Below are 25,845 nucleotides of genomic sequence, written 5' to 3' on the forward strand. Positions count from 1 at the left end.
TGACAAAAAGGGAAGAGTTGGTGGTTTTCTGTGTGGTTTTTTTTTTCCTGATTTTTGGGTTTTTCTTTTTGGAAGGAGAAAAATTAGGATGCAGAGCAACAGCGCTGCCATTTTCCCTCTCACACAGAGGAGTACAACACCTGAAACCAACAGCGCATCACACACCGGGGAGCCCTGGAAGCATCCCCAAAAAATGCCCAGCATTTGAAAAGCTCTTTCTAAATGATGAATTGTTTTGCCAACCCAAACAGCGATGGCTTCAAATGAAATAGAAAATATTTATCTATGAAAGATCACAGCATCTTCATGTTACCAAAGTCCTTTCGTTAGTACAAACAGTAATTCCTTTCTATCAAAAAAATAAGGTCTTGGATTGAGGCTACTCCTCAACATTCCACTTGAGACCTGCGAACTGTACTATAAATATTTCCTTCAGGATACTGCTTTTTGCAACCCAAATCCATGAATCCATGAATCAAAATTATTAAACTTAAAATTTTAAATGATATATTTCTTAAAAAAACAAGCCTGAAACTTAGCCTTAACCTCTGGAAAATACCACTGACAAAAGGGCACATAAAAATGGCATGGAAAAGAATGCCTTTTAGTCAAAATATTTTGGGGAACATCTAACACATAGCAGACAGAGTGAAATTTGCCTATTCATATGCTCAGGTCCCCCCCTCCTAGTGCTTACACATTAATTTTGCCTGGTACATTGGATAAGACTTTTATTTTTAAAAATAAATATAAGAACAATAAGGGGAACACATTCCTCCCTTGAATTTCCAGGGAATAAAAATATTTGCCAGTCAATAAATGCAACAAATTTTGTGCATCCTGATTAATCTATAGGTTACGGGCCTCTATCACTTGCTTCCGAAGAAATTACAGAGAGAAAGATGCCATTTTAAGCACCTCATGTTCAGCTGTAACTGGTGGCTGCGTTAGTGCAAGGAGATAATGATATCACAGGTATCTCAGATATCACAGATATCTCTAAGATAAGAATGCTGAGGAAAAACCATTTGATTTTGATATTCTTAAATAGAAATCTATTTTACAATGAAGAATCAAAACAAAGAAATAGATATTTTTCTACCATCCCATTTATATTTCATTAAAACATGCATTAGACTACTGTCACAGAGTGGAGATCCTCTGCTGATGTGCAGTAGGGATGGAGCATCTACATTTCAATAATGTAGCTTCTGAAAGCAAAACGATGCCCTATGAAGAATGAGAAAGGGTTATGGTTAAAAAAACACAGTGGGAAGGGAAGGAGAAACACCCACTACTGCACACAACTTTATCTCCCCAGGGACAACTGGTTTCAGCTTCCTGCATCATGATCATACCTCCTTTAAAAGCTGCACAACCCCCAAAGCCGACAAAATACTGTGAAGGCAAAATTTAATCCTATACAAGTCTGAAGTAACTCTTGTAAATTTACTGCTTAAGCTGCAAATTCATCAAAAAGCATACACTTGAGCCACTTCCAAGTGGCAGCAGAAAACACCTGCAATCCAGCGGAGATACTGCAGTAATATTTGGCAAACAGGAATATAGGAGGACTCTACAAGCTGAATATCAATGAGCTTCTCCATATGGACAGAGTCTGTTCACAAGGGCTGCAGTTAGCGAGCCCGTGCTCGTTTTAAAATGAAGCCCACGTGCGTGCAGGGAGCCCTCGTAGCTGACAGGCTGCAAGATTTATATTGCGCTCATCTCTGCGGCCTGCGGTGAGGAGTTAAGTGACCGTGACTAACAACTGTGCCATCTGATACGGGCGTCGCTCTTCTGGAAAGGACTGCGTGCAATCAAGTATGTGATTGTACTTACATGGCTCTCTTCTGTTTGTTTGAGTTTGTTGCCATACAATAATGCTACAGGAGATAACAGCAGCAAAGAGAAACTTGCATCACCTGGGACTTGACGCAGGAGGGGGTGGCATTTGTTCCTCGAGGAACTGGTCCCACCAAGGACTTCCTTCCTCCAGGTACTGCTAGAAACTGTTTTATTAGCTGCTTTATTAGCAGAGAGCAGCAGTCTTGGGCATCTGTGTACTTATTTCCTCATTTCCACCAAGAATTTAATTAACTGACATTAATTAAGTTTTCTGTTTGATCTGGAAATTCAGCTCACATTAACATTTTTATGGATAGTTTAATACTAATGCTGGCAGATAATTCCTGTTAGGAGAAGCTGCTTGTACATGCAATGAGAGGGACAAAACGAGGGAAGCTATTCCACTTGGAAACAAATATTTTTATTTGTTGTTAGATACAGCTTTAAAAAAGCTGGATATGTTATCTGAGTTGAGAAGTCTGGATGTTTTGCTTATAAGCTATACCTAAAGATCCAGAAGCTCAAGAGGACACAAAAATACCTCAGAGAAGCCAGATAAAATGTCCAGGAAATCTGTGAACTGTGGATATACACCAAAACATTATCTGAGCTACCAGACTGCCATCATTATCTGTTACAGAAAATGTCCAGCTGAGACCCTGTCACTTTGAAATATTCACCACATTTAAAGTTATTAAACAGGCAAACTGGTTAGCATCCATCTCCGCGCTGTTGCTTATCCCTATCCATTGCAATTTAACAAACAGAACTGTCACCTTCTTAAGCTCTAAATGTATTAAATAAGTTCTGTGCAAGTTTTACAATCAATGAACATGAAAGCTAACATCTATATTTACCATTAGATTCCAAGTTTCATAAGTATGAGGATAAAATATTGGAAACGGAACAATTTAAGGCAAAAAAAATAGGTCATTCCTCATTGCTTTAAGGGTGCACATCTTCAGAGCACAAGTTTATGAAAAAAATATGCTTTTCAGCGTCAAATAAAGTTGACATTATACTTTAAGAGCCCAGAAGAAGAAAAAAGCTGTACACATTTTAAAATAACATATGCACGATTGCCACAATCTTACTAAAATCAAGGTCAGAAAAATCTGTTCCCCTGAAAATACAAGCAGGAATGAGGTTTGTTTTTCTAGATCCTCCATACAGAATAAATATCAGACCCAGGTTTCACAGCCCTTTCTCAAAAGTCTCCACAAATAGGTTGTATGCACTTAGTTGTGAAATTCACATCACAGTAAATACAGAAGAGCTGCTACAGAAGGAAAGGTACACAAAAAGCCTTCCCCCATGTTCAGGTCCAGGCTGAGCCCTTGTCTCTGCTCCGAACTTACTGGACAAACGCCTCAGGCAAACAGAGCTGCAGTCTCGCTTGCAGTATCACTAAAACAGAAAACCAAAAACATTCATCCCACCAGCTCAGGCTCAAAACTATGTAACCCATTAACCTTCCGCAATGTTAAGCAAACACTTGGATACACCACTACCTCCCCACACACAGCTGTCCTCTTCTTTCGAGAAACCCAAGAAAGCCACCTTGTTTTCAGCTGGTCTCACTCCCAGCTGCCGCGTTTCCTCTGCTAGGGTAAAATCAGGCAGGAGAGTTTCCTCAAGCACTGCTGCTCCAGGTCAGCAGCTGCCCCGTGCTTTATGCCACCCAAGCCCAGATGGACTTAGCAGCACACATCGGCATACTTCAGCTGGAAAAGATGAAAACTGGTCCTCAGTACCAGAATATTTCCAAGGGATTTAGTAGGAGGCTTTGTTTCCCTTCCCTGCAACTCAGGCACAGCAGCTAGGACCAAACCAATGGGTATCAACTGTAAAAAGCTCTGAAGGCCACAGAGGCATCCCACTGCCTGCATGATTTAAAACCACAAGACAGCCTATTCCCAGAAGAGGATAAACAGCAACTTACAACAATATATAATCGTGCAGCCTTAAAGCTTACAGGTTGCTTGCTTCTACTTTTTACTATTTTGTGTCAGTAAAAGCCTTAACCAAAACTATACTCACATTTGAGATTGACTTTAGCTGAAGAAAATAAGCTCATTTAGATTTGCAATATAAATCAAGACAGTCCAGGGCTTGCAGCTCACCGTTGCTTTATATTTGACTACCCAAGATACACTGCAGAACAACAGATTGGGGAAAAAAATATCACAGCAATCAGTAATTACAGCAAGTGAACCAAAAATCAAACTGACTATAGTTACAGGCAGACAACCCATATTCAGTTTTTATCACTGCTGAAAGTTGCTCCAAGATGAAGCGGTCAGTGCAACCAGAGAAGCGCAGCGCACGCCAAAAGAAGGCTGGAATCAAACAAGAAAGATTACAGCACTGCCTGTCAGGGAAATAGCAGAGGTTTTGTTGATGTTGTGTTTTGGTGGGGTTTTTTGTTGGTTTTGGTTGGTTGGTTTTATCCCCACCCACCCCCGTGGCCTTACAGCTACGGTAAGACTATTTTACTTCATGGGCATCAAAACTTGCGTGACTTCACCATCCTCAAACAGCCTTCGCACATCTTCGGGGGAGCAAAGGAAGAAAAGGGGACACAGCCATGCAGGCTGCGCAAACAGCAGCTTTAGCGAGCAGCTGAAGCCATGAACAATTATTTGTTCTGGTTCTAAAGCTTTCTAATGACAATGTCAAACATCTTGTCAGAAGCACTAAACTACAATTAATAACAGAGCTTTCTTTTTTTAAAACTCCCTTCTTTTTTTAACGTCCTATTTTATCTACAGGGTTACAATTGTGAACTCTCAGCCAGCTACAGGCACGCTCAAAAGAAACGATACTTTTTCTTCTTTTTTAAAAAGGAAAAAAAAAAAGCACTGGAGCAAGGCAGATCAGCTTCTTGATGCCAACACAGCTGTGCTGATTTATACCAAACTGAACTTCTGTCCCATCTGGCAGAAACAACATCGTGAACCTGTTGTGTTTTTCTCATTGCGTTGCTTTACTGTTCTTTACTCAACAGGAGTATTATGTTAAGCTCTTATATTTCCTATATTGCTACAAAACGAGAGGTTGTACTTTTCAGCATTTGTAGTTTGTCAGTTGACCATTCATGGATTTAGGGACCTGCTCCCTCGTCCCATCCTCCCACCCTCCCACCCCCCCAAAAAAAAAACCACTACAAATTGGAATAACAGATCACAGCACAAAACTGAGGAGCTGTTTCCTTTACTGCACTTTCCTTCTTGTAAGCCAGCTCATTTCAGTTAACTAACATTACTGCACAAAGGAACAAAAGCACCTCATTTTTCTGTAGTTCCTCTACAGCTAAATCAAACTCAAGCTATCTGAAGTGATTTTGCTAAGTCGTAGATCAATTCCCAAGACACAATATCTAAGTACTTTGTTAAACGGTGCTACCTACCTACCAATCAGAGCCCAAATCAGCAGACAGCAAAGTCAGCCATTAACAGCTACATATGGCTAAGCAGCACCGCGACCTTTCTTAATCACTGCATCTGGCACTACACAAATGAGGAAAAATATTTTCAAGTTGTTCAACAATCCAACTGTATTACTACTTGTGTATGCATCACCCTGAGGCAGAACAACTCGGACTCTTGCACTCACCCAGCAAACTTCAGCAGCTCTTTGTGCTGGCTCCGCAAGCCGGCAGTACCAGGAGGAAGCCCGGCCCCACGTTCAAGTGCTGTGTTCAGCTTTGGGCCCCTCACTACCAGAAGGACATCGAGGCCCTGGAGCGTGTCCAGAGAAGGGCTATGAAGCTGGTGAAGGGCCTGGAGCACAAGTCCTGTGAGGAGCAGCTGAGGGAACTGGGGGTGTTTGGTCTGGAGAAGAGGAGGCTCAGGGCAGACCTTATTGCTCTCTGCAACTGCCTGAAAGGAAGCTGTGGGGAGCTGGGGGTCAGCCTCTTCTCACAGGTAACTAGTGATAGGACCAGAGGGAATGGCCTCAAGTTGTGCCAGGGGAGGTTCAGGTTGGAAATGAGGAGACATTTCTTCTCAGAAAGAGCAGTCAGGCACTGGGACGGGTTGCCCAGGGAGGTGGTGGAGTCACCGTCCCTGGGGGTGTTCAAGGAAAGGTTGGACGTGGTGCTTGGGGACATGGTTTAGTGGTGACATTGGTGGTAGGGGGTGGTTGGACCAGGTGATCTTGGAGGGCTTTTCCAACCTTAATGATTCTGTGATTTATTCACATGCCAGTGCTGTCTCCTCCTTGGCGCTGGCATGCATTGCAGTTTGGTAAAAGCAGATCAAGATTGAAACTACCTCCTCAAGAAATAAAATTAGAGTTTAGTTTGAATCAGTGTCCCGCTTTAAAATCACCATGTGACTATACAAGTGCTTGTGAAGCTGTAAGAGTGATTTGAATTGGGATGAGGGGACAAAACAAGCAGCTGAAGCAAGGCAGGACTGCATCTTTAAGAAGAGCCACTTATGCTACAGCTCTTATCCTAGAGCTAGTTACCTGTAAAACCACTGCCAAAAGGCCTAACTTTAACAAAAAAACAATGTCAGTAGAGCCTGTTGAAATACAGCTCAATTTTATCACCCTAATACACCCTTAGCCATGGCAGGTAATGAATTAAAGCTGTATACGTACATATTGATGAGCCACATAATACAATCAATGATCCTGACTGATGTGACCATAATTTCTTCTTTAATGACAAAAAAAATTAACTGCCATTGAACAATTGCCAAGATCATTTTTATTCTAGAAAATAAATAAAGATCAGTACTTTCTCCCCTGTCCATTCCAGCTCTAAAAAGAAAAAAACTGATTTAAAAAATAGGTGTACAGGTGAAGAAGAAAACCTTTACTTCTATACAGCGTTTCTCGGTTAAAATCCCCAACCTGAGTAATAACTGTTCTTTCAACAATAAGATACCTAACTGCACAGCTTTAATTCACATGAACTGCGCTACCACTGGCTGTAAGGAGGAACTGCTTTTTAGGAGTCAGACTGCCTTCGAGCAAGAGGTCAAACTAGATTAAAGGACAGAGGAGACCACAGTAAGTGACTGACTTTTCACATCACCTTTTCAAGCACAGCACTGCTAGCTGGGTGAGGGGAGGGATTGTCCACTCTGCTCTACTATGGCCTCACCTCGAGCTCTGTGTGTGGTTTTGGGCGCCACAGTATAAAAAGGACATAAAACTATTAGAGGGTGTCCAAAGGACGGCTACAAAGATGGTGCAGGGTCTAGAGGGGAGGACGTATGAGGAGCGGCTGAGGGCCCTGGGTTTGTTCAGCCCCGAGCAGAGCAGGCCGAGGGGAGGCCTCATGGCGGCCTGCAGCTCCCTCACGAGGGGAGCGGAGGGGCAGGCGCTGAGCTCTGCTCTCTGGGGACAGCGACAGGACCCGAGGGAACGGCATGGAGCTGGGACAGGGGAGGGTCAGGCTGGGGGTTAGGGAAAGGTTCTGCACCCAGGGGTGGTCGGGCACTGGGACAGGCTCCCCAGGGCAGCTGGCATGGCCCTGAGCCTGCTAGAGATCAAGGAGTGTTTGGACACCGCTCTCTGACACATGGCCTGATTTTTGGGTGGTCCTGTGTGGAGCCAGGAATTGGACTCCATGATCCTTGTGGGTCCCTTCCAACTCAGCTTATTCTATGATTCCATGATTATCAACTCGATTGGAGGAATAGTTACAGAAGGTCCACGTTGAGCTATGATAAACACCAAAAAAAGCATGAGAAGAAAAAAACCACACCAAGCTGAGCAGAAATGAAATGCTGGACAACGATGATCAAATATTTGCCCCCAAAATTCCTCTAGAGCTGTTTAGGCTTTAGGCTGCACGCTGCATTCAATCAGCTCACGTGCATTCCTGTGGAAGGTGACTTGAAAGCAAACGCTAGCAATTTGCTGCAGGACCTTTAGATGCAAGACGGAGAAAATAAAATAATCAACCTATTGCATTTCAAAAGAAATACACCAGAAGAAGGACCACAGATTTCTTGCAAAGTCTGGAAGATAAGGTTCTCCCAGTGAACCATCTGCAAGCAAATTCAGGCAGTATCTTCACAAGTGTGAGCTACTACTGGGATATTTCCAGAATGAAAAATTATTTTTGAAACTGAAGATATTTATTAGCTTTGCCTGCAACCTAAATGGCTGAGATACGGTATGTACCCCAAAGAAACATAGGGGATTCCTGAAGGAGCGTTATTGTTGGCTTATAGCCCACAAAATGCAGTGGCCAAGCATATGCTCCCTCTTGCGATCTATAAAAACAACCTCAAACTTAAGTTTTCCGTTAGTTATCTTTTACACTGAAATTTGCACGCCTTTGTAATTTGGTGATTTTGATCTTGTTGTCTTAGCTGCTGAACGTATTTCAATGCAACGTCTCTTTTCTATTCTAACATCAAGGTGATGCTGCCAGTTATGCTCTGCTGTAGCCATCTGTAAAAAGAAGGGGGGGGAAAGAGGTAAACCAAGAATATTTTTTATTTTAAACAATTTTGATTTCTACCAGGATTTCAGTGATAGGAAAAAAAAAGGAAAATAGACCATAGATTTATACCCTACATTGATTTCTCCAGGAGAAATAACATTAGAACTATTTGTTTTAATACAGACAGGTTTCAGATCTTGTGAAATATATGGCCTTGAACGAGAACACTTATCAAGAGAATTTCATCCTGACATGATTTTGGACTTTATCCAAAGCCAAGGTTTCAAGGTTATATATATATATATATATATATATATTTAAGTCTTATGAAGTAAAATAGTGACAACCTCTTTATTTATTTACAGCTTTATATTCACCTTCAAAGTTACAGAAAGTGGTAAAAAGCTAAAATGTTACTCTTGCTCCAATAAATGGACTAGAGACTTTTTTTTTTTAAACTAATTTGATGTTATCTAAATACAATAAGGGTCTGGATTTTCCAATGAAAAACAAGCAAACAAAACACACACACACACACACACACAAAGCAACCACCACCACCCAAAAAAAAGCATACACACACAGCTTTCAGGGAAATTGGGAGACTGCTTAACACAATTAAATGGTTTTGGTTTTTAACTTTAAAAAATAAATACAACTCTTGGGATTCAAGTTCTAATCAGTGCATTACAAAAAAAAATATGAAAACAGATGTTAGACATTATAAACCAAAACTTACTGGTTAGCTCATTACATCTATCACTAAGCAAGAACCTCACAGGGAAAAATATGGGGATGTGAGCCTTTTCAACAGGCAAAGAGTAAAGACAGAATCATAACTAAAGGACTTGCAACTGGGAGACGAGTACTCTATTTGCAGAAGTTAGCCTTGTATTTGTAAGCCATTTAATCACCCTCTTATGATATAGAAAGTGAAATCTAATTTAACTAGAGGCATGAGTCACAGCCACAATGAAAACAAACTCTGGCCTATAACAAACAATTAGACTCAGCAGCTTTGGCAGGCTGCTCAACTACCCGATTAAATTCGCATCTCAGCCCGTGAAACGTTAAGAATGGGTTCCTTTTAAACAACATTCTGCGAGACTCTCTTCGGCAGGGATTGAATTCTCCTCTCCACAGCAGCTACCGCAGGACTTATAATAAGCTTCTGTTGTTAAACCACAAATGCAAAGAAGACATGTTCTTGGCTAATAACAGTGTTTCTAGGTCTCAGCTGAAAATGAGCTTTGGGGAAGTTGAAGGCTGGGGGAATCCTTCCTCCCCATAACCTTGCAACCTATTTAGGAAAATAATTATAAAGTTAGGACATTCAATTTCAAAGACAGGGTTTTAAACTAGATGCAACACAAGAAATATGCAATTAATACATTATGCTACTTTGAAAATTCTCCCCAACGTCAGCTGAGGACCTACTGAGGGAGACACTCTTTCTCCGCTCCACACGCCCAGTGCTCCCTGCAAGTATCAGCCCAGATATTTGCAGTGTCAGTTTCCCAGGTTCCTGATTTTCATGACAAAGGACAGATTTTACAGTAAATTTTATTCACACGAGACCGATGAACTTGAGACTCTACCCAAAAACGTATTTTAATGATAAACACCCTTTTTTAAGAGGAAGTAGAGGGCACACCTGTAGAATGCAATTAAAAACATCGAAGGTTTACCAACACTAATTTGAAAGCACATTTGTAAACCCTTCACACATCATCCCTCCTGTCTCAGTGAATTCACCTCACATTCACACTGGGCTTCCTAGCAACTCTTCCTTTACAAATACATTTTTCCATTTACTGAAAACAATGCTGAGAATGAGTCATTTCTGTAGAATACAGTCCCTCACATACACCAGATGCCTAATGTTGCATGCTGCGAGGAAAAAAGACGAAGAAACTAATGCCTACTCAGATTGCTGTATTTATTACAGAAGTCTGCCAGCATTTTGCATCGTTTCCTTCAGAATGTTTTAGTTGTTTTTTTTTTTTAATGTTAAGATCTTAACATTACTCATAAAAAAATGCTACCAAGTTCTCCAAGAGCTAACGTGTAATTAGCTCAGCTGCTAGCACCCCGAGAACACTGCCCAAACAACGGCCAAAAAGGGTCTGAAACAAATGGGGGTGGCTAGTGGGGGGCATGGGGGAGGAATCAAAGCTTTGCAACTCAGATTCTGAGCATCTCCTGATGTTTTTCAAGGCTTGCACTTCCAATTAAGTTGAATCAGTTCCAATAAACAAATTTTTATATTTTTGGTGTTACCTTTTTAAGTACATATACTTCTTCTCTGAAATCCAAGCCTGACTAGCTAGCTACACTCCGAACAGACACGAAGTACCGTCCCCTTCGTTCTTCTCTCTAACAAGTGGAGCATAAGGAAACAAACCCAAACCTGAAGATGAACAGAGAACTGACACCAAGTAATTCACTGTGATGATATTATACAACTGCTGGGTGGGATGTTCAGCCAGTCATTACAAAATCTAAGGAATTAATTAAGAAGTTTGGTTTGATGAAATGCACGCCTTTCCCCCCCCCCCCCCCCCAGAATAGAGATGATAGAAGTGGGTCCCAATTCTACCTCCACTCAAATTGTTTTCTTATGGTGGTGTTTTGTTAACTAATTCCTTAGAATTACAGCAGCCTGATATGATTAGATAAGTGCTCTGAATTAAAGATACTTGCCTTTAGCCACAGATTACATGTAATGGCAGAAGAGAACAATGACACAGTAACAGGCACACGCAGACGCTATAGGCTGTATATTATTCATGACCTATTCAGCAGGAAATAAAGTGCTCCCAGAAAATTAATTCTAGTAATAAAGGAGTGCAATTTTTAAGACAGCTTTATGAATTATTTTGTTCCTCTACAAACCATATATTCAGCAATTGCAAATAATTAAGATGTAAAAGTAACAATGAACAGTAGGAGGGGAAAAAAAGTGTTTAATTAGTCCCTAATTAGATAAGTATGCCAGATAGCACAAAGGATGGAACTCGTTTCAAGGAGGAAAAAAAATAGAAACAAACATCCAACACACTGAAGAGAACAAAGAAAAAAGCATTTAACATCAATTAATTTCAAACAATAATTATTTCAAGTAATGTTTTGCACACTTGCAAGAGCCATTTCAGATTTTGAAGTTAGCTGAAGTCTAGAAATAATCTAATTTTGAAACCTAAACAGCAGTGCAGCTGTGTATGTTCAGTCTCTCTCATTTCCATAAGCACTGAAGAAGCCTATTTTTGCTCTTATTCTCATTTAGAATACTTAAGCTTCTAAAAACTATTCTGATGGGATTATATAGAATATAGTAGCTATTTTCACAGCCTAAGCTACCCAGAGAAGAAAAACATTTCTTTAGCCCAGAAAAATAAGGAAAAGATCTTCAGAACAACAGTAGCAGTTACAAACGCTGACAAACTCCATCTTCAGCATAATAAACGTCATCGGGATTCTCTTTGGGAAAGCTGCAGTTGCAAAGCGATAATAATTAGGCTTAAAATAGTTCAAAGCTAGATTACGGGAGCTGTACATGCCACAGAAAATTAAGTAAACATTTGACTATAACCAAGCTCCAACATATTTCAGATTTATAGTAAATTACTCGGAACACTGAATACAACCCAGTGCTGCTCTTACCTTTCTTAGCAGCATCTGTTCTCCGTCTTGCTGGCGACACCAGATCCTTTACAATCTGTAGCACTTGAATCATTGCTCCTTAGCAGGATCAAAAGAGACTAGATGCCCCTCCAAAATTCCAACAGGTTTCATTACTACGTAGTATTACATGGCTGTCTTCTGAATGCTCAGGCAAAACTGATGCAGGAAGAACTCAGCTACCTTCAGAGCAAGATTTCTGCCTGACGACTCTCCAGGCTGGGGTGATGGATTTAAAGTGACTTCAGCATAAGGAAATAAAAAAAACTGCAAGCAGTCCTAAATGTATTTCTGCAGAACATTTTAAAAATTACTTACTGGAGAGAATGCATACTGATTTCTCTCAATAAAGTTCAAAGGAAACGTTCACACCAGGAAGTAAAGAAAAACACTTCTTGAAACGAATGCCAGTTGCAGCAACGTCCTCCCCCAGGCATGCCCATTGAAGAAGTGGGTCTGCATCCTCTTTTTAAGTCTGAATCGATTCATGAAATTTCACATAATGTGTTAAGAGAGCTACTGGTGCAGGGTAGAGACAGTGTCAGACTTACTAACAGAACTAAAATTGAATCTAGCCTGCTAAACTCCAGCAGGCATAAGCAAGCACCTGCTAAAAAGAGTCACTTGGCTCCCCTTCCTCCCCCTGAACACACACCTCTGACACCCTCCTACGTGACTGGAATCCTTGCACACCAGGAAACACGCTGGAAATCCAGGGAGCATTTCAGGAGTTTTCTCTCTCACCACCAGAGGCCCAGAGAACAGTTGCAGCTCAGGTACTATCATTACTTTTGGCAGGTAATTTTAACCAGACAAATTGCAGTATGTGCCCCACAACATTTTTAATGCCGTTTGGAAAACGTACAAAGGCACTTCAGAAATCCTTTCTGCCAAGGATTTTACAGGGCTAAGAAAGAAAAGAATCATGAGAAATCGTGTTTTATACGGGTGCATTAAATAACTGTCAGCCCTGAAGAGCCTCTGTGAATGCTTTTGGAAACTGAATTCCTATGCCGCATCGTAAGGCCTCATCTGCACAAAGAGAGCAATTTAGAAGGCCAACTGCATTTTCTGAAAACCATAACATCAGAACAAACACAGGCCACAACCAAGGCACAAGATGCATTCTCTGGCCTTTAGACCTTCTGTTCCCATTGCTTAAGTGTTACGAGTTGGGAGGAGAGGTCATCTCTTTCCATTTCCAGCTGCTGATCACACGCATGTCAGATTTAAGATTTGCTGGCATATTTACCCACACGCACGTTGGTCTGTTGAAACACGTACAGCGCAGGCACAACAAACTGTTACTCTTCTGGTAGGCTCATCTACATTCTGCCCGTTAATCCACCCCTGCCAGAAGTAATAACATTCCCAAGTACTATCATATTTGGCTTGGCAAAACAAAGACAACTAAAATCATTATCTCTGACAAGCCATCCAATTTCTTTTCCCACCCTGCAAATATGTCCACTCAATAGGAAGCTTGGAGACTATTACTGTGCAACTAGAATTTATCTCTTCCCAAGAGAGGGCTCTTCAAGCTATCTGAAATGAAATGCCTAGCTCTTCATGTAAAGAATAATTTCTAACTCCTATACATAAACTTGAATTCCAGGTTTCAGACGAATTACTTTATACGTAGAGAGGGAAGGAAAAAAGAATATAAATAGATGTTTCCAGAAAACAAGTATAAATTCAAAACATATATTTAAAAGATGTAATATACAGGGTTGCCTGATAAAGTTTACTTGTTAATAATACGGACCTCTACATTTCTGCTGTAAGAACTTTCCCACTGTTACATTTCCATGATGTGTTCGTTCTTAATTTAGTTGGGTTATCGACCTACTTGTCTTCAAGTTAAAGATATAAACTAAATGGAATATCACTGCTTACAGCTAAGTTACATTGTAAATGTACTCTGAGAAGCTGACCAAACTTATGGTTTGCGTAAGCATATAACTATCTTTCAGCACTATGATTTTTGGGGGGGTCTTTGATAGACCTATATTAAAGACAAAAAAGAAAAAACGAAGGGGAACACTTTACAATAAAATCCTCGGATAATACCTGAATAAATGTTTAACCAACTAACACATGAGCATACCTTACAGATCCTGAAGGTGATTTATAACTGAACTAGATTAATCTACAGCAAGGTTCTGAAGCGTTGGATAGGCAAGAGAACGGTGGGCTGACAAAGAGCAACAGCAGAGAAGAGGGAATGTAGCAAGAGAGAAGGGAATAGAAGGTATGTTTTCTGCTTGCTTTCATGTCACCATTAGTTTCACAATTCAGGAAGTGAGCTACACATCAATAGTAAAAAGAGAAATCAGAGCTACTGAAGTGCTGCATTTAACACCCAGAGAAGGATTAGAGCTGTTCCCTGTCAGGAAAACAGAAGTTGCTCCATTTTCGTCAAAACCGTTTCTTCTCCCAGGTGATTAATCGGAGAAGGTTTCTTAGATGATTTTCAGGTTTGTTGGACTATTACAGAAATACAAAACTAGTACCTACAAAAGTCTGCAGAACAGTCATGAGAAAGGCTTTTATCCCACGTTCTCTCTCCTGAAGGGAGGTTCACAAGCACTTCAGGACTAGAAATCATTTCCATATACACCTGCCTCCCTCAACATGAAATAATCTGAAAGGAGTAGGAAACACGGTAGTTTCCTTCTTGTCCTATTTGAAAAAATGTAATTTATAATAAGAAAAAAAAAAGCTTTAAAATGAACTTAGGAAACTGTAATCAAGTTTACTAAACATCCTGTTTGCAAGAAGAGACAGATACACAAGATAAACCAAAACGAAACCAAGTGTCGTAATCTTAGTGTTAGAATTTAAGCAGACTCTGTTTGAGGAAGAAAAGTTACATACTCAGTGCACATCATGTGAATTTCCGCTAATCACCTGCATTTTCATCAGCTAGTTAGCTGAGGAATATAGGCTTGTTAGTGTTCTTGCATTCTGCCTTTCTTCCTTCAAAACTCTAGGAAATAAAGGAATCACACACGTTATAACCCTGACAAAATACACTGGTATGAGAAGGAGCAGTTAACCAGGACTGGATTCTATGGATCACCACGTGTACCCCTTCACCTCTCCTAACTATAAAGAAAAGAATGATCTGCATCCTGATGAGTTGGCTGCCATCACTCAAAATAAGAAATGCTTCTATTAACGTAACTATAGTTAGCTGGTCCTTGAAAGGAGTTTTTTCATAAAGCATACTGCCAGGAGCTAACATGTTTACAGCACAAAGGATGCTGCAAAATTATGGCTCAGTGGATATTTGTCAAACAACGCTCTTGGGGGGGGGGGGGGGGGGGGGGGGGGGGGGGGGGGGGGGGGGGGGGATCAGAATTTAAGTTTAAACAAAACTTAACTTTTTCCCCCCTTCACTCTTTTTATAATCTGGAGCTGTTATAAAGCCTAGACAGAATGTCATGAATAAACAAAAAAGAAAAACACACACACATCGTGAACCCTCAGGGTAATCCCACACAGCACTGCAGCCACACTACCCCAAAACGCACCCATTTGTTGTGCCCTCATTTGCAAAAAGGAAGATGTACAAGCTACTGAAAAAAAGCAACACCAACACCCACCACTAAAATGGCTTGAGGGAATTCATTCATATGAACAGTAGGCCTGTACGCATTTTTATTCGAGATACAAAGTTATCTTGAACATTCTTTTTCCATTTCACATCAGTCTGACCTGGCTAGAATTCAATTTACATGCCACATCTCCACAGAAAGCTATGAAGTTCTGTCTTTGTAATCCTACCTTATGTTCCCCATGGAGTACACCAGAATTATCCGTGTCTTTTTCCGTATCTGCTAGCCTCTAAACATGGTTAGGATACCTAAGGGCTGACAAACCCAAAGAAACAGACAGTTCATAATGCAATGGGCAGAGAGAAATTCGGGGGAAGCAGCCACGGCAAGGTATCAGCCTGAGATCCAGTCCTGTCGCTGCCTGTTTCACCAAATACAGAACCAAGCTTTAAGTCTTGCCATCGTCATCTAGAAATCAGATTATTGTATACATTTAAGATTTCATCCGATATCTCTTTAGTTCTGCAAAAAAAACAAAGCCTGATGTTATAGACAGTAGATGGGGATTTACAAGAGTCAAGGTCCATTTGCCTTTCGAACCCCTCTTTCTACATCTGTAAACAAACAAAAAAAAAGCTTAAACACTTCAGAGTCAGTAGGCCTATTCATAACAAGGGCTATAAAAAGCCAAGTACCAGCAACAGCGAAGGCAGCTGTTCTTAATGACCAATTTGAATGTTTGCTTTCGAAGCTGCAGTTTCAGAAGCCACACAGGGCAGAACTGCTTCATCTTCCCTCCTATCTTGACAAAACAGCTTGGAAAATGAAGCAGATTTCTTACAGGGAGCAACAAAAAAAATTTTAAGCAGGGAAAAAGTTTCTCAACATTAGAGTAGCTTAAAAGGATTAAGGAAATATAAGTAAGGTAGTTGGAAAAAGATTCTTTAAATACTAGAAAAAAAAGGAAAAACGTGTTCTAAAAATATTTGCATGGCAATTTCCCAGTACATAGTTTCCTGAGAAAAGTGATAAAATCAGGTACAACCTACCCAGGAGCTAAGTCCCAGCAACACTTCAAATATCAATAGAAACATTCTGGTTTTACAATACTCCTCTCTGACTTTCCCCGTCACAATTGGTCTTCAAATGAATATCTCAAAATAAATAAGCATTGAGCTCTAAGACAGGCAATACATCATGATACAAATTACTCCGAAAGCAGCTGTAAAGCAGGCTATCCATCCTTTCTCACTGATATTTTGAATTAATTTTCCAATCCATAAACTGAAGCCTACAGTTTTCATTTGTTAGGTATTCAATAGTCCGGTCCAGTTGGAAGAGGAGAATTCTGGAGTTCCACATCAATAACTAACCCCCACCCCCAACAAATCTCTGAATCTTCATTATTTTCTAAAGAGTATTCTTGGGCAGTAATAAAGGGAACCATGGAAAGGGAAGCAAAGAAAACCGAATGTTCTCAAGAAATCATTTCTGGCATTCCGGTAGCCCTTCCTGGGAAACTGTTTGCAAGAGTGACAGAAACCCTGCTTGTTATTCAAGGCGTTCATTTTTCAAAGATGACAGCTCTTGGCTATGCGTTTTGCATAAAAATATATAAAATATGCTCACGGTCTTCTGAAAGACAGAATCACCTAGGCTGGAAAAGACCTTCTACATCACCATCCAACTGTCAACCTGACCTACTGAGTCCCACCGCTAAACCACCTCCCTTACTGCCACATCCACACGTGGGATCCCACACCCCCAAGGGATTTCGACTTCACTGCTTCCCTAGGCAGGCCATTCCAGTACTCGACTACTCTCTCCATGAAGAAATTCTTCCTGGCATCCAATCTAAAACTCCCCTGGCACAACTTTAGGCCATTTCCTTGTGTCTTATCACTTGTCACCTGAGAAAAGAGACCAACACCTCCTTGCTGCAATCTCCTTTCAGGTAGCTGTAGGGAGCGATGAGGTCTCCCCTCAGCCTCCTCTTCTCCGGACCAAACAGCCCCAATTCCCCCACTCGCTCCCCATAACTCTTTTCTTGTCCCTCCACCAGCTTTGTTGCTCTTCTCTGCTTGAGCAATGCTCAAGCAACTCCACATGCTGCTTGTAGCAAGGGGCCCAAACCTGAACACAACATTTGAGGTGTGCACAAGGGGACGATCACTTCCTGGTCCTGTTGACCAGCGCCCCCAGGTCCTTTCCTGCCGGGCAGCTTTCCAGCCTCTCTTGCCCCAGCCTGCACCGCTGCCTGGGGGTGCTGTGCCCCAAGTGCAGCACCCAGCATTTGGCCTTGTTGAATGTCCTGTGGTTGGACCCAGCCCGTCGATCCAGCCTATCCAGATCCCTCTGCAAAGCCTTCCTACCCTCGAGCAGATCAATGTTCCTGCCTAGCAGATCAACAATTCTACCTCATTTGGTATGATTCTGCAGTCCTTAACTGCTTAATTCAATGGAATTTGCATTCACTTACATTTTTTTTTCCCTTTTTTGGCAATTCTGCCCCCATTTTCAAAGCATGAAAGCATGGCTACAGTTTTTAAACAAACTGATGTAGACGTATGATCCTCTTTTACAAGAAGTCATCTTGGGAGCAGAAAGAAGCTTGGTCTAGATAGAGGCTGGAGAAGTAATAAATAATTGTAACAGTAAGCTGTAAGTGCATTCTGATTAACGAAGAGGCATTTGTTCACATCTTTTATGTCTTTTTCTTTTGACTTAAATATACAAGCAAACTGTTCATTACATTCAGAACTTTATTAAAGGGTCCAAGAAATTAATTCCACCTATTCCAGGCAAATATAAGTATATATACCTATATCAAACCCCCCAAAAAATAAGAAAAAATAATGAAAGTTAAGGAGGAGGAAGAAGTGTAAGCTAAGTTAGGCAGCCCTTATTGCGCAGCTTGAAGTTTTAAGGGAAGAAACACATTGCAAAATCCTGCAACTGCACAATACCCTTACTGTTCTCCCTGTTACTCAATTTGTGTTCTTTTTACCCCGTAGCTCTTGCTACAACACTTTCTGCAAGTGGATTTAGACAGTATCAGGACAGACAGCAACTTTCCCAGAGCCACAATGGAGGGAAGGGCACTGCCTGCACAGATCACTTTAAGCATCACCCTGGCAAACGGACACCAGACACTAATGGAGAACAGCATCAGACCTTTGTGTTCAAGTATCTCTCAATGGACCGTTCCAAAAAATATGAAAGCAGGTATAGTCTATTTTTTCCTCCTGATAGATGTGTTTTACACCTATCACCCCTACCAGCAAAATAAGGACACTGCTTAGTCTATGATCATGTATTTCCCATAAAAACCCTACTGTCACATCTAGACATACACGTGTGTTTAAGTACTTGCAACATCTTTATTGAACTAAGCTACACAGTTCAGCAAGAGTTTAATCCAAAAGCTCTTGGGTATTTAACCTGTTACATTTTTAACTTGTTAAAAAGGGTAGCGTACATTACAGCGCAGAACTCCTCAGATCCAAAATGAAGTGTTGCAACTACATGATTAGGACTGTGTTAAGCAAGTAACACAGACGTTATGATGAAGTGCAACCACAGAACCACAGATTCTTATTATGAACCTTCAAAACATTTGTCATATTTCTTTCTCCTCTTCCTCGTGCCCATGTCGTCCTTCAAAAGACGAAAGGCCACTTTGTAAGGTACGGTCATTGAGTAAATAAAGAAAGCGCCAACAAAGCAAGTGGTGCTTCTCCCCCAGCAAAAATTCTATCTAAGGAGCTCATTTCAATTATGTGATGGAATATTTTTTAAAATGGAGGAGGAGAAAAAAAAAGTCAGTACAAGCTCTCATCTCAGCAAATGTACACAGTCCACGGAATTTCTCAGTCTCCCTAATACTCTAGTCCTAATCTTTATACGTTTTTAGCTACATATTTATTTTGTGGACAAAATCCATGCGAGAGCTCTTAAATAGAAATCATACATATGTAAAATTGTAATTACAACAACAGAAACGTTTTAAAAGGATTTTTCCAAACAGAAGATACAGCACTTCCTCAAGTTTGCATTTCCTGGATTTGGGTCATAGCTGTAGTATCAACTGACATTTATCTTCAAGCTAAATAATGTTATTGAAATTATTCACCCAAACCTCAGCATATGGAAAGAGGCCACATTAATCATTAAGAGAGATATTTTTTCATTTTACAATAGTAACAATCAAAACTATTACTATCATACTGACTTCAGTATTGACACACGTAATAATTTAACCTGGTAAAAATTAAGGAAATTGAGTGTATGTTTAATTCAAGAGACACAAAAAAAGAAAAACTTTGCTTTTAATTTAAACCCCTTTCCAGTCTCCTGTTGAAAAAGATATGAATGAGATGAATAATCCCATCTCACTGAAGCAAAGAAATCCAACAAGCTCTGTGCATCACTTTGTTAGCAGGATTAAATCCTTACCAACATTTCCATGTTGGTATTTAATCTAAGAAATAAAAAAAACGCAGCTGTCTATGGCCACCAGGAAAAATATCAGACCTTATAAGTCCACTGCAAAGATACACAGTATTTTTATGAAGCCTGCATAGTTGCTTTGTGTAGCAAATATTCTACGGTAGGACTTGCTCTCTGTAATAAACTCAAACTTTTTACGAGTTTTTGAAGGCTGTGCAATGGGCTAGTCTAGCAATAACAAAATATCTATTCACACAAATACAGCTGTACTACTGATGAAAATACTGGTGTAAACAGAAACTGAAAGACTTCAGTACTTCAAAAGTAACTGAAGGAAATTATCCTGAAGGTCACACGTATCAGAAGCGATCCACCCTCCGTAAGGAAGTGTGTCTGGATCTATTTGTTTACTGTAGCCGTGTGTTAATCTGCCTCCTGCTCTCCTCGTACATTCACTCAGAAAACACGTCTTTAAAATATACTTAACTGATGTATTTAAAAAGCCAGGCTTAGTAATTAGAGTTGAAAATGACAAGTATGTTAACCATGACTACTTAAAGCTAATCCTAGAGTTATGGCTGATATGTATGACAGTGGCCAGCTGTGGCTATCTCTAGGGATCTCCCTGCTTTGCTCCTGCTCTTAGGAGTGGAATTAACTTTGTAGAGCACTCTGAGTAGCATGTTACACTTGCTTTGAATCCCGTCCTATTTCCTGCAATTTACATACATGACAGCTATTACCAAAGAGTTCCTCTACTCCCCCACCAATGGGAAAACTTGGTGGAAACACCTGAGCTTCTCAGCCACACTGCTAGCAGACAAACTACACCGGTGCTAGGCAGAGGCAGGAAGCAGCAGTGTGAGACAGGCTTCTTAGTCCAGCTTTATTTTAAGACAAGCACACTCTCCAGCTGATGAGCATCTTACCTACCTATTACAAGAGCAAAAGTAGAGGAACTGTACGGGCTGTAGAGCTTCAGTCCCAGTTTTAGCAGACTGTAGTACATACACTATTCTCCGTGCTCTCTCCGTAGAGAATTTAAACTGATACCAACAAGTTTCAGTCGAGCATTGTCCACGGTCTGAACGAGGGACAGAACTGCAACACTCTGCCCAGTGTTAGTCAGGCACTGTACGTCTGTACCAGCGCTAGAGGTACAGGAAAAGTAGTGCCATCATCCTCCCTTTACTGTAGACTAGCCTTTAAGCTGCTCCGTTAGGTATGCCTTGGCATATCATGTAGCAGGATCACTGAGTTTCAAGTATTGTACAAGAACATAAATTAGGAGTTAGTTCTCCAAAATGGATGCTACACTTTACGACTGATGCAATTTTAAAAAAAAAAAAAGTCTCACAGCAAGTTTCACATAAATATTATTTCTTTTTGTTTATTTTAATGTACGGGGAATAAATAAATCTTGAAACATCACTAGAAGTGACTCATTAGCCTTTGCTCTAAGAAATATTTTCCTACCACATAGCTAAAGGGAAATCTGTGGCCGTTCTTGTCACTGTTCCTGGCATAGAAAGGAGTATGGCAGGGGGAGGACGCACGGGGAGAAATAAAAAGCAGAAGTGACACTTCTCAGCTTGCACCTCATCTTTTAAAGGCTAACTATAAACCTATTTTTTCCTCTCTCATCCCCCAAGACCAAGCCCTACTTCTTTCAAAAACTTTTATGGTAACTACGTTTAAAAAATAAAAAAAAAAAAGAGAGACGCTAAAAGTTTATCTAGTTTTTACAACCAGATATAGAGAAATATAAAATATAACCTCTCCTACGAATGCAAGGCAATCAGGGTCTGTGGAGAAGCCTGGCTACAAAGTATGGCTATAGCAGCCATAGCACAGCATCCCTGATAAGAACAGAGTGCTGCAGCTGGCAAGCATCACTTCCAAAAAGTAAGTTTAGGTGAGGGCAGGGAAGGAGGGCTGTGTTACTAGAGTGTTTGCACAATTCAGAAATAAGGAGCGCCACAAAACAGTAGTCCTCATAAAAGGCTGTAAAAAAAAAATTATGCTACAAAGTAAAGAGAAGGAAAAAGCTTCATACTGAATGCAGCAAAACACATCCTGGTAAGATTACTGGTTACTCCCCTACATCTCTAAAAATTCTGGGAAGTTAACTCCCGTTCCGAGAAAGAGCTCTGAGTGAGCCTTTCAGCACTCTGCCACGGAATTAGCCAGATTTTCAAAGAGCTTTTCAATGGTAAAAGAGAAAGACTGCATTCAAGAATACTCTCACATGGCAAAGCGAAGTGCTTTATCAAAACAAAGTGCCCTTTTATATTAATGTTCTATTAGATTAATGACTGCGTTGGCCAAAAGCACTGCAGATTTTATAGCACGCTGGTATGCTTTCTACCGCAGACAAGAATTGATTATGTTATGCAACATAAAATAGGGCCAGGGGGAGGGTGATTACTTTAGAAATCTTGAGCAGGATAGGCACAGGTATACCAAGAGCCTTGAAAAAAAATCCACTGCTATCTTGTCAGACTCCCACATAATTTTAAGAATGAAAATCTCTTAATTGTAGTAGGGTTCTTTTGCAACCAGAGATTAAACGAACCTTATAAGCAGCTGCTTGATAGGGCATCACCTAAGCGCAGCTGCTTTGTTTACACAAACACTTGCAAATATCCTTTAACCGTTGAAGAGACAACAGATCGGACAGTTTAAGTAAAGAAAAAATCTCGAATTTAAACAAATACAGAGCTACTCGGGGAGCCAGTAACCCTGCTGGGATTACTTCTATTACCTCACCTATGATAACCCCAAGTATTTTCAATCCATGCCACAAATCAAAGTTGTTTCCTATCAGAAAGCGCATAAAGAATGTCAGAGTAGTTTTTCTTGAAATATTGTCGATTTATCTTAAAATAACCGCACGGCCTATAAATCAAGGATGTTTTTTTTCCTTGAATATAGGAGAAATGGCACAAAATGAGGCAACAGCTCACATTTTTCTCAGCTGTGATAAAGTTACACTACTGAGCAGCAACAGCTTCATTTTTCCAACACGGCAGTGCATATTATTCCACCGATTGTATGGAAAGGGAAAACGCCGTGACTCACAACAGGCAAGGAAAGTCTTTTAAATACCTCTCAGCACTGCTGCTGGAAGAATTCCTTTTCAGCCTGTTTCAAACCCTTCATCTGACTAAGCTGTTCTTTTGCAAGTCGTCTAATTCAATGGGAAATTACAACAGTGTGGTGCTTAATACGGGAGCCTCTGCAAAGTCCTCCCTGCAGCAACCAGGACAACGTTGTTCTGTGTCTACACGGTGCCTTGTGCGAGGGGTGGGTGCCTGCCCAGACAGCTCCAGCTCTCGGTTTTCGGCCGTATTTCAGCTGCGAGTTTCTGCATCCTTCCCTCTGGAATGGACTTGACCACCACACTCAACTTATCGCAGGAATGAATAGGATCCGAGAAATATGAATTGCTTACATAGTGGCAGATACTTGATACTCACTCCAGAGAACAAGGTTACAGTGTTCGTTGCTACTCGCTCCTTCTGCTGCAGGAATACCAAAGATCCACAATAAGGGCATCATTGTGCAGTGCTCTATATAAAGGAGTACAGACATAGGTCCAAAGACTTAAGATTCAGATTTTAAAAAGGGAAAAAAAAGTAACAGAAGAGTATTATCTTGCCAAAGGCATGTACTTCTGTGTACACCAATTTGTCATAAGTCTCAATTCAGTAGTCCTTACTGGCCATCAATGAAAACTGCAAGAGACAAATTTAGAAAAAAAGACACTCTTCCTTTATATATAGATATAAATAAAGGGAATTGTCTGTGTAATGTGATTTATAAATAGAAAATAATACAGAAGTATATTATATAAAATGTAATGAATGTTGTTAAATGTTTATATACATACATATTATAATTTGTCATCATGCATAAGTCATCTTTGCCATTATGGGGGTGCGCACACAAAAATAGTTACTTTTTTTAAGTAAATAATTTCTAAATAACCCAACCTTAGTTTTCCTTGCAAACACGACAAAGAATATATGTGAAGTGAAAGTATCCAAAAAGGGACCAGTAAGCGGGTGTACAATAAGTGGGCTATCTTCAAAAGTATTCACAATGGTAACTTTTCTGCCACAGCTCTCCTATCAGTTTAAAGCTAACAATAGCTTCCTGCTCCTGCCAACATCTTGGTTTACAAACAGAAATTGTGTTAGTTTAAACGTAGGTGTTATATTGCACTTACTAATTTAAACAAACCCCATCGACCATCAACTTAAACCCGCAGGGAGAAAGAGAGAGCCCAACTGAAGGAATATTGAAAGTTGTCTTTATGACAGACATATATAAATAAATAACTGCTTTTAAACTTTAAGACTTTCAAAATATATTGGAGATCTATGCAAAGGATTTTACAACAATTAGCTTTACAATACATTAATTTAAATAAAACAGTAAACACTAAGCAATAACTATTTGTTGACGAGGTCTTATAAAAAGCCAGATTACTGAACTTCAATATACCACCTGGAAGCACAGCTTCTGAATATAAATCTTTTGTTGCTGTTGTTGTTGGTTTTGGTAGCTGCAACCTCCTGCAAGGCTTAAGAAAAGAAAGTGACTTCACTCCAGTCTATGGAGATTGATGATTTATTTCATTCAGTTAAAAAAGAGACAGAACAAAAGAACCCCACAAACTCAAAAATGTTTGTCTTCCTATTCCAATCTAAAAATAAAGACTAAGTGCAAGGAAAGCCACAACTTAGCAGTCCTAAATACCCTGAAGTGATCAAAAATAAAAGGAAGGATTACGAAAAAGTTAATCTAAAAAGTCAGTTTAAAGGCAAGCAGATTTCAAAAACAGCTTTTTTTCCCCGTTTGTGTTCTGATTGTACAGTTATTTAAATCTATCAGCCAAAAAAAGTAACAGGGTCTCAAAAGTTACATAAATTGACATAACAATGCAACAAGAAATCCAACATCATAAAATGTTAATATTAAGAAAACAAGCAAGTTTTTACTAACATGCCTACATTTCCTTGGTGTGATGCATCGGTTCTGTGCATGTAAAGTACTGTGGTTTATATTTTATTCTGACTAACAAGCCCTCTGTATTTAGAGGAGAGGTTTAATTACAGCATTGGTGAGAAATTGGGTCATCTAGGATCTGATTAGCCCTCTGGAGATGCCTCTCCTCACTCAGCGTTGAGGAAGCCTGAGATGACTCCACGGTGGAACTGGAGTATTGCTCCACGTTACGACAGTTCCACGCACACAACGAGCACGGTAAAAACAGCGTTACACTGGAGAGAACCGTCTCACCCACTGACCTCTTACTCTCACCCCTGTGCTTTGCTCACTTAGCTGCATGAATGGTTTGTACTGCCGCAACCATGTAATAAACAGGTTAGGGAGCCCACCCAATTCAAATCAACCTCATGAATGCTTGCACAACAAGGAAGAATGCAGGAATTGAGACAGGGAAACGGCACCATCTCTACTGGCTATGGCAACATTGCAAGGGGGTCATGAAATCTTGAAGCCCCTCAGTTCAGTCCTGGCTCTCTCTCCAAGCCAGACCTTTCAAATGAAATCCAACTTCATCAGAAGTTTTCCTGCAAGTTCGCGGAAGTTTCTGTAACTCGTTAACCGTTACCTCTAAATCAATTTCAAGTCAGAAAACTCATCTCCTGCACGCTTGACAACGGCCTCCCTGAGGACTAGCTGCACAATAAGGAGTACAGCCAGCATACACACAGCATTAGCTACCAGTAATTGAAGAAAATAAAAGTGGAAAATATATAGATAGATAAAACAGAAGAGTATCAGTGAAGCAAGATCAAGAATGGTAAGCATTTCTCCTGACTGCTAGATTCAAGAGCTAGACACCTTCATACACATGTATTTTTCATG

General features: G+C 40.3%; 1 protein-coding gene across 13 annotated transcripts in view; it reads right to left on the reverse strand.

Annotated features, from left to right (window-relative positions):
• The window catches only part of USP6NL (USP6 N-terminal like), a 119,111-nt gene that overhangs the window by 80,646 nt on the left and 12,620 nt on the right, over positions 1 to 25,845 (reverse strand). For 6 of the 13 annotated variants that reach the window (XM_048062615.2, XM_067004630.1, XM_067004706.1 and 3 more), the window contains exon 3: positions 23,427 to 23,519. The exons of 6 other annotated variants lie outside the window; for them this stretch is intronic. In XM_048062615.2, coding sequence (XP_047918572.2) covers positions 23,427 to 23,519 — 93 coding nt within the window. Of the gene's footprint in view, positions 1 to 11,920; positions 12,158 to 23,426; positions 23,520 to 25,845 lie in introns of those variants that run through there. One more of the 13 variants, XM_013197061.3, reaches the window with a different exon arrangement.

Source organism: Anser cygnoides, chromosome 1 (assembly GCF_040182565.1).
Source record: "Anser cygnoides isolate HZ-2024a breed goose chromosome 1, Taihu_goose_T2T_genome, whole genome shotgun sequence".
Taxonomy (NCBI): domain Eukaryota; kingdom Metazoa; phylum Chordata; class Aves; order Anseriformes; family Anatidae; genus Anser; species Anser cygnoides.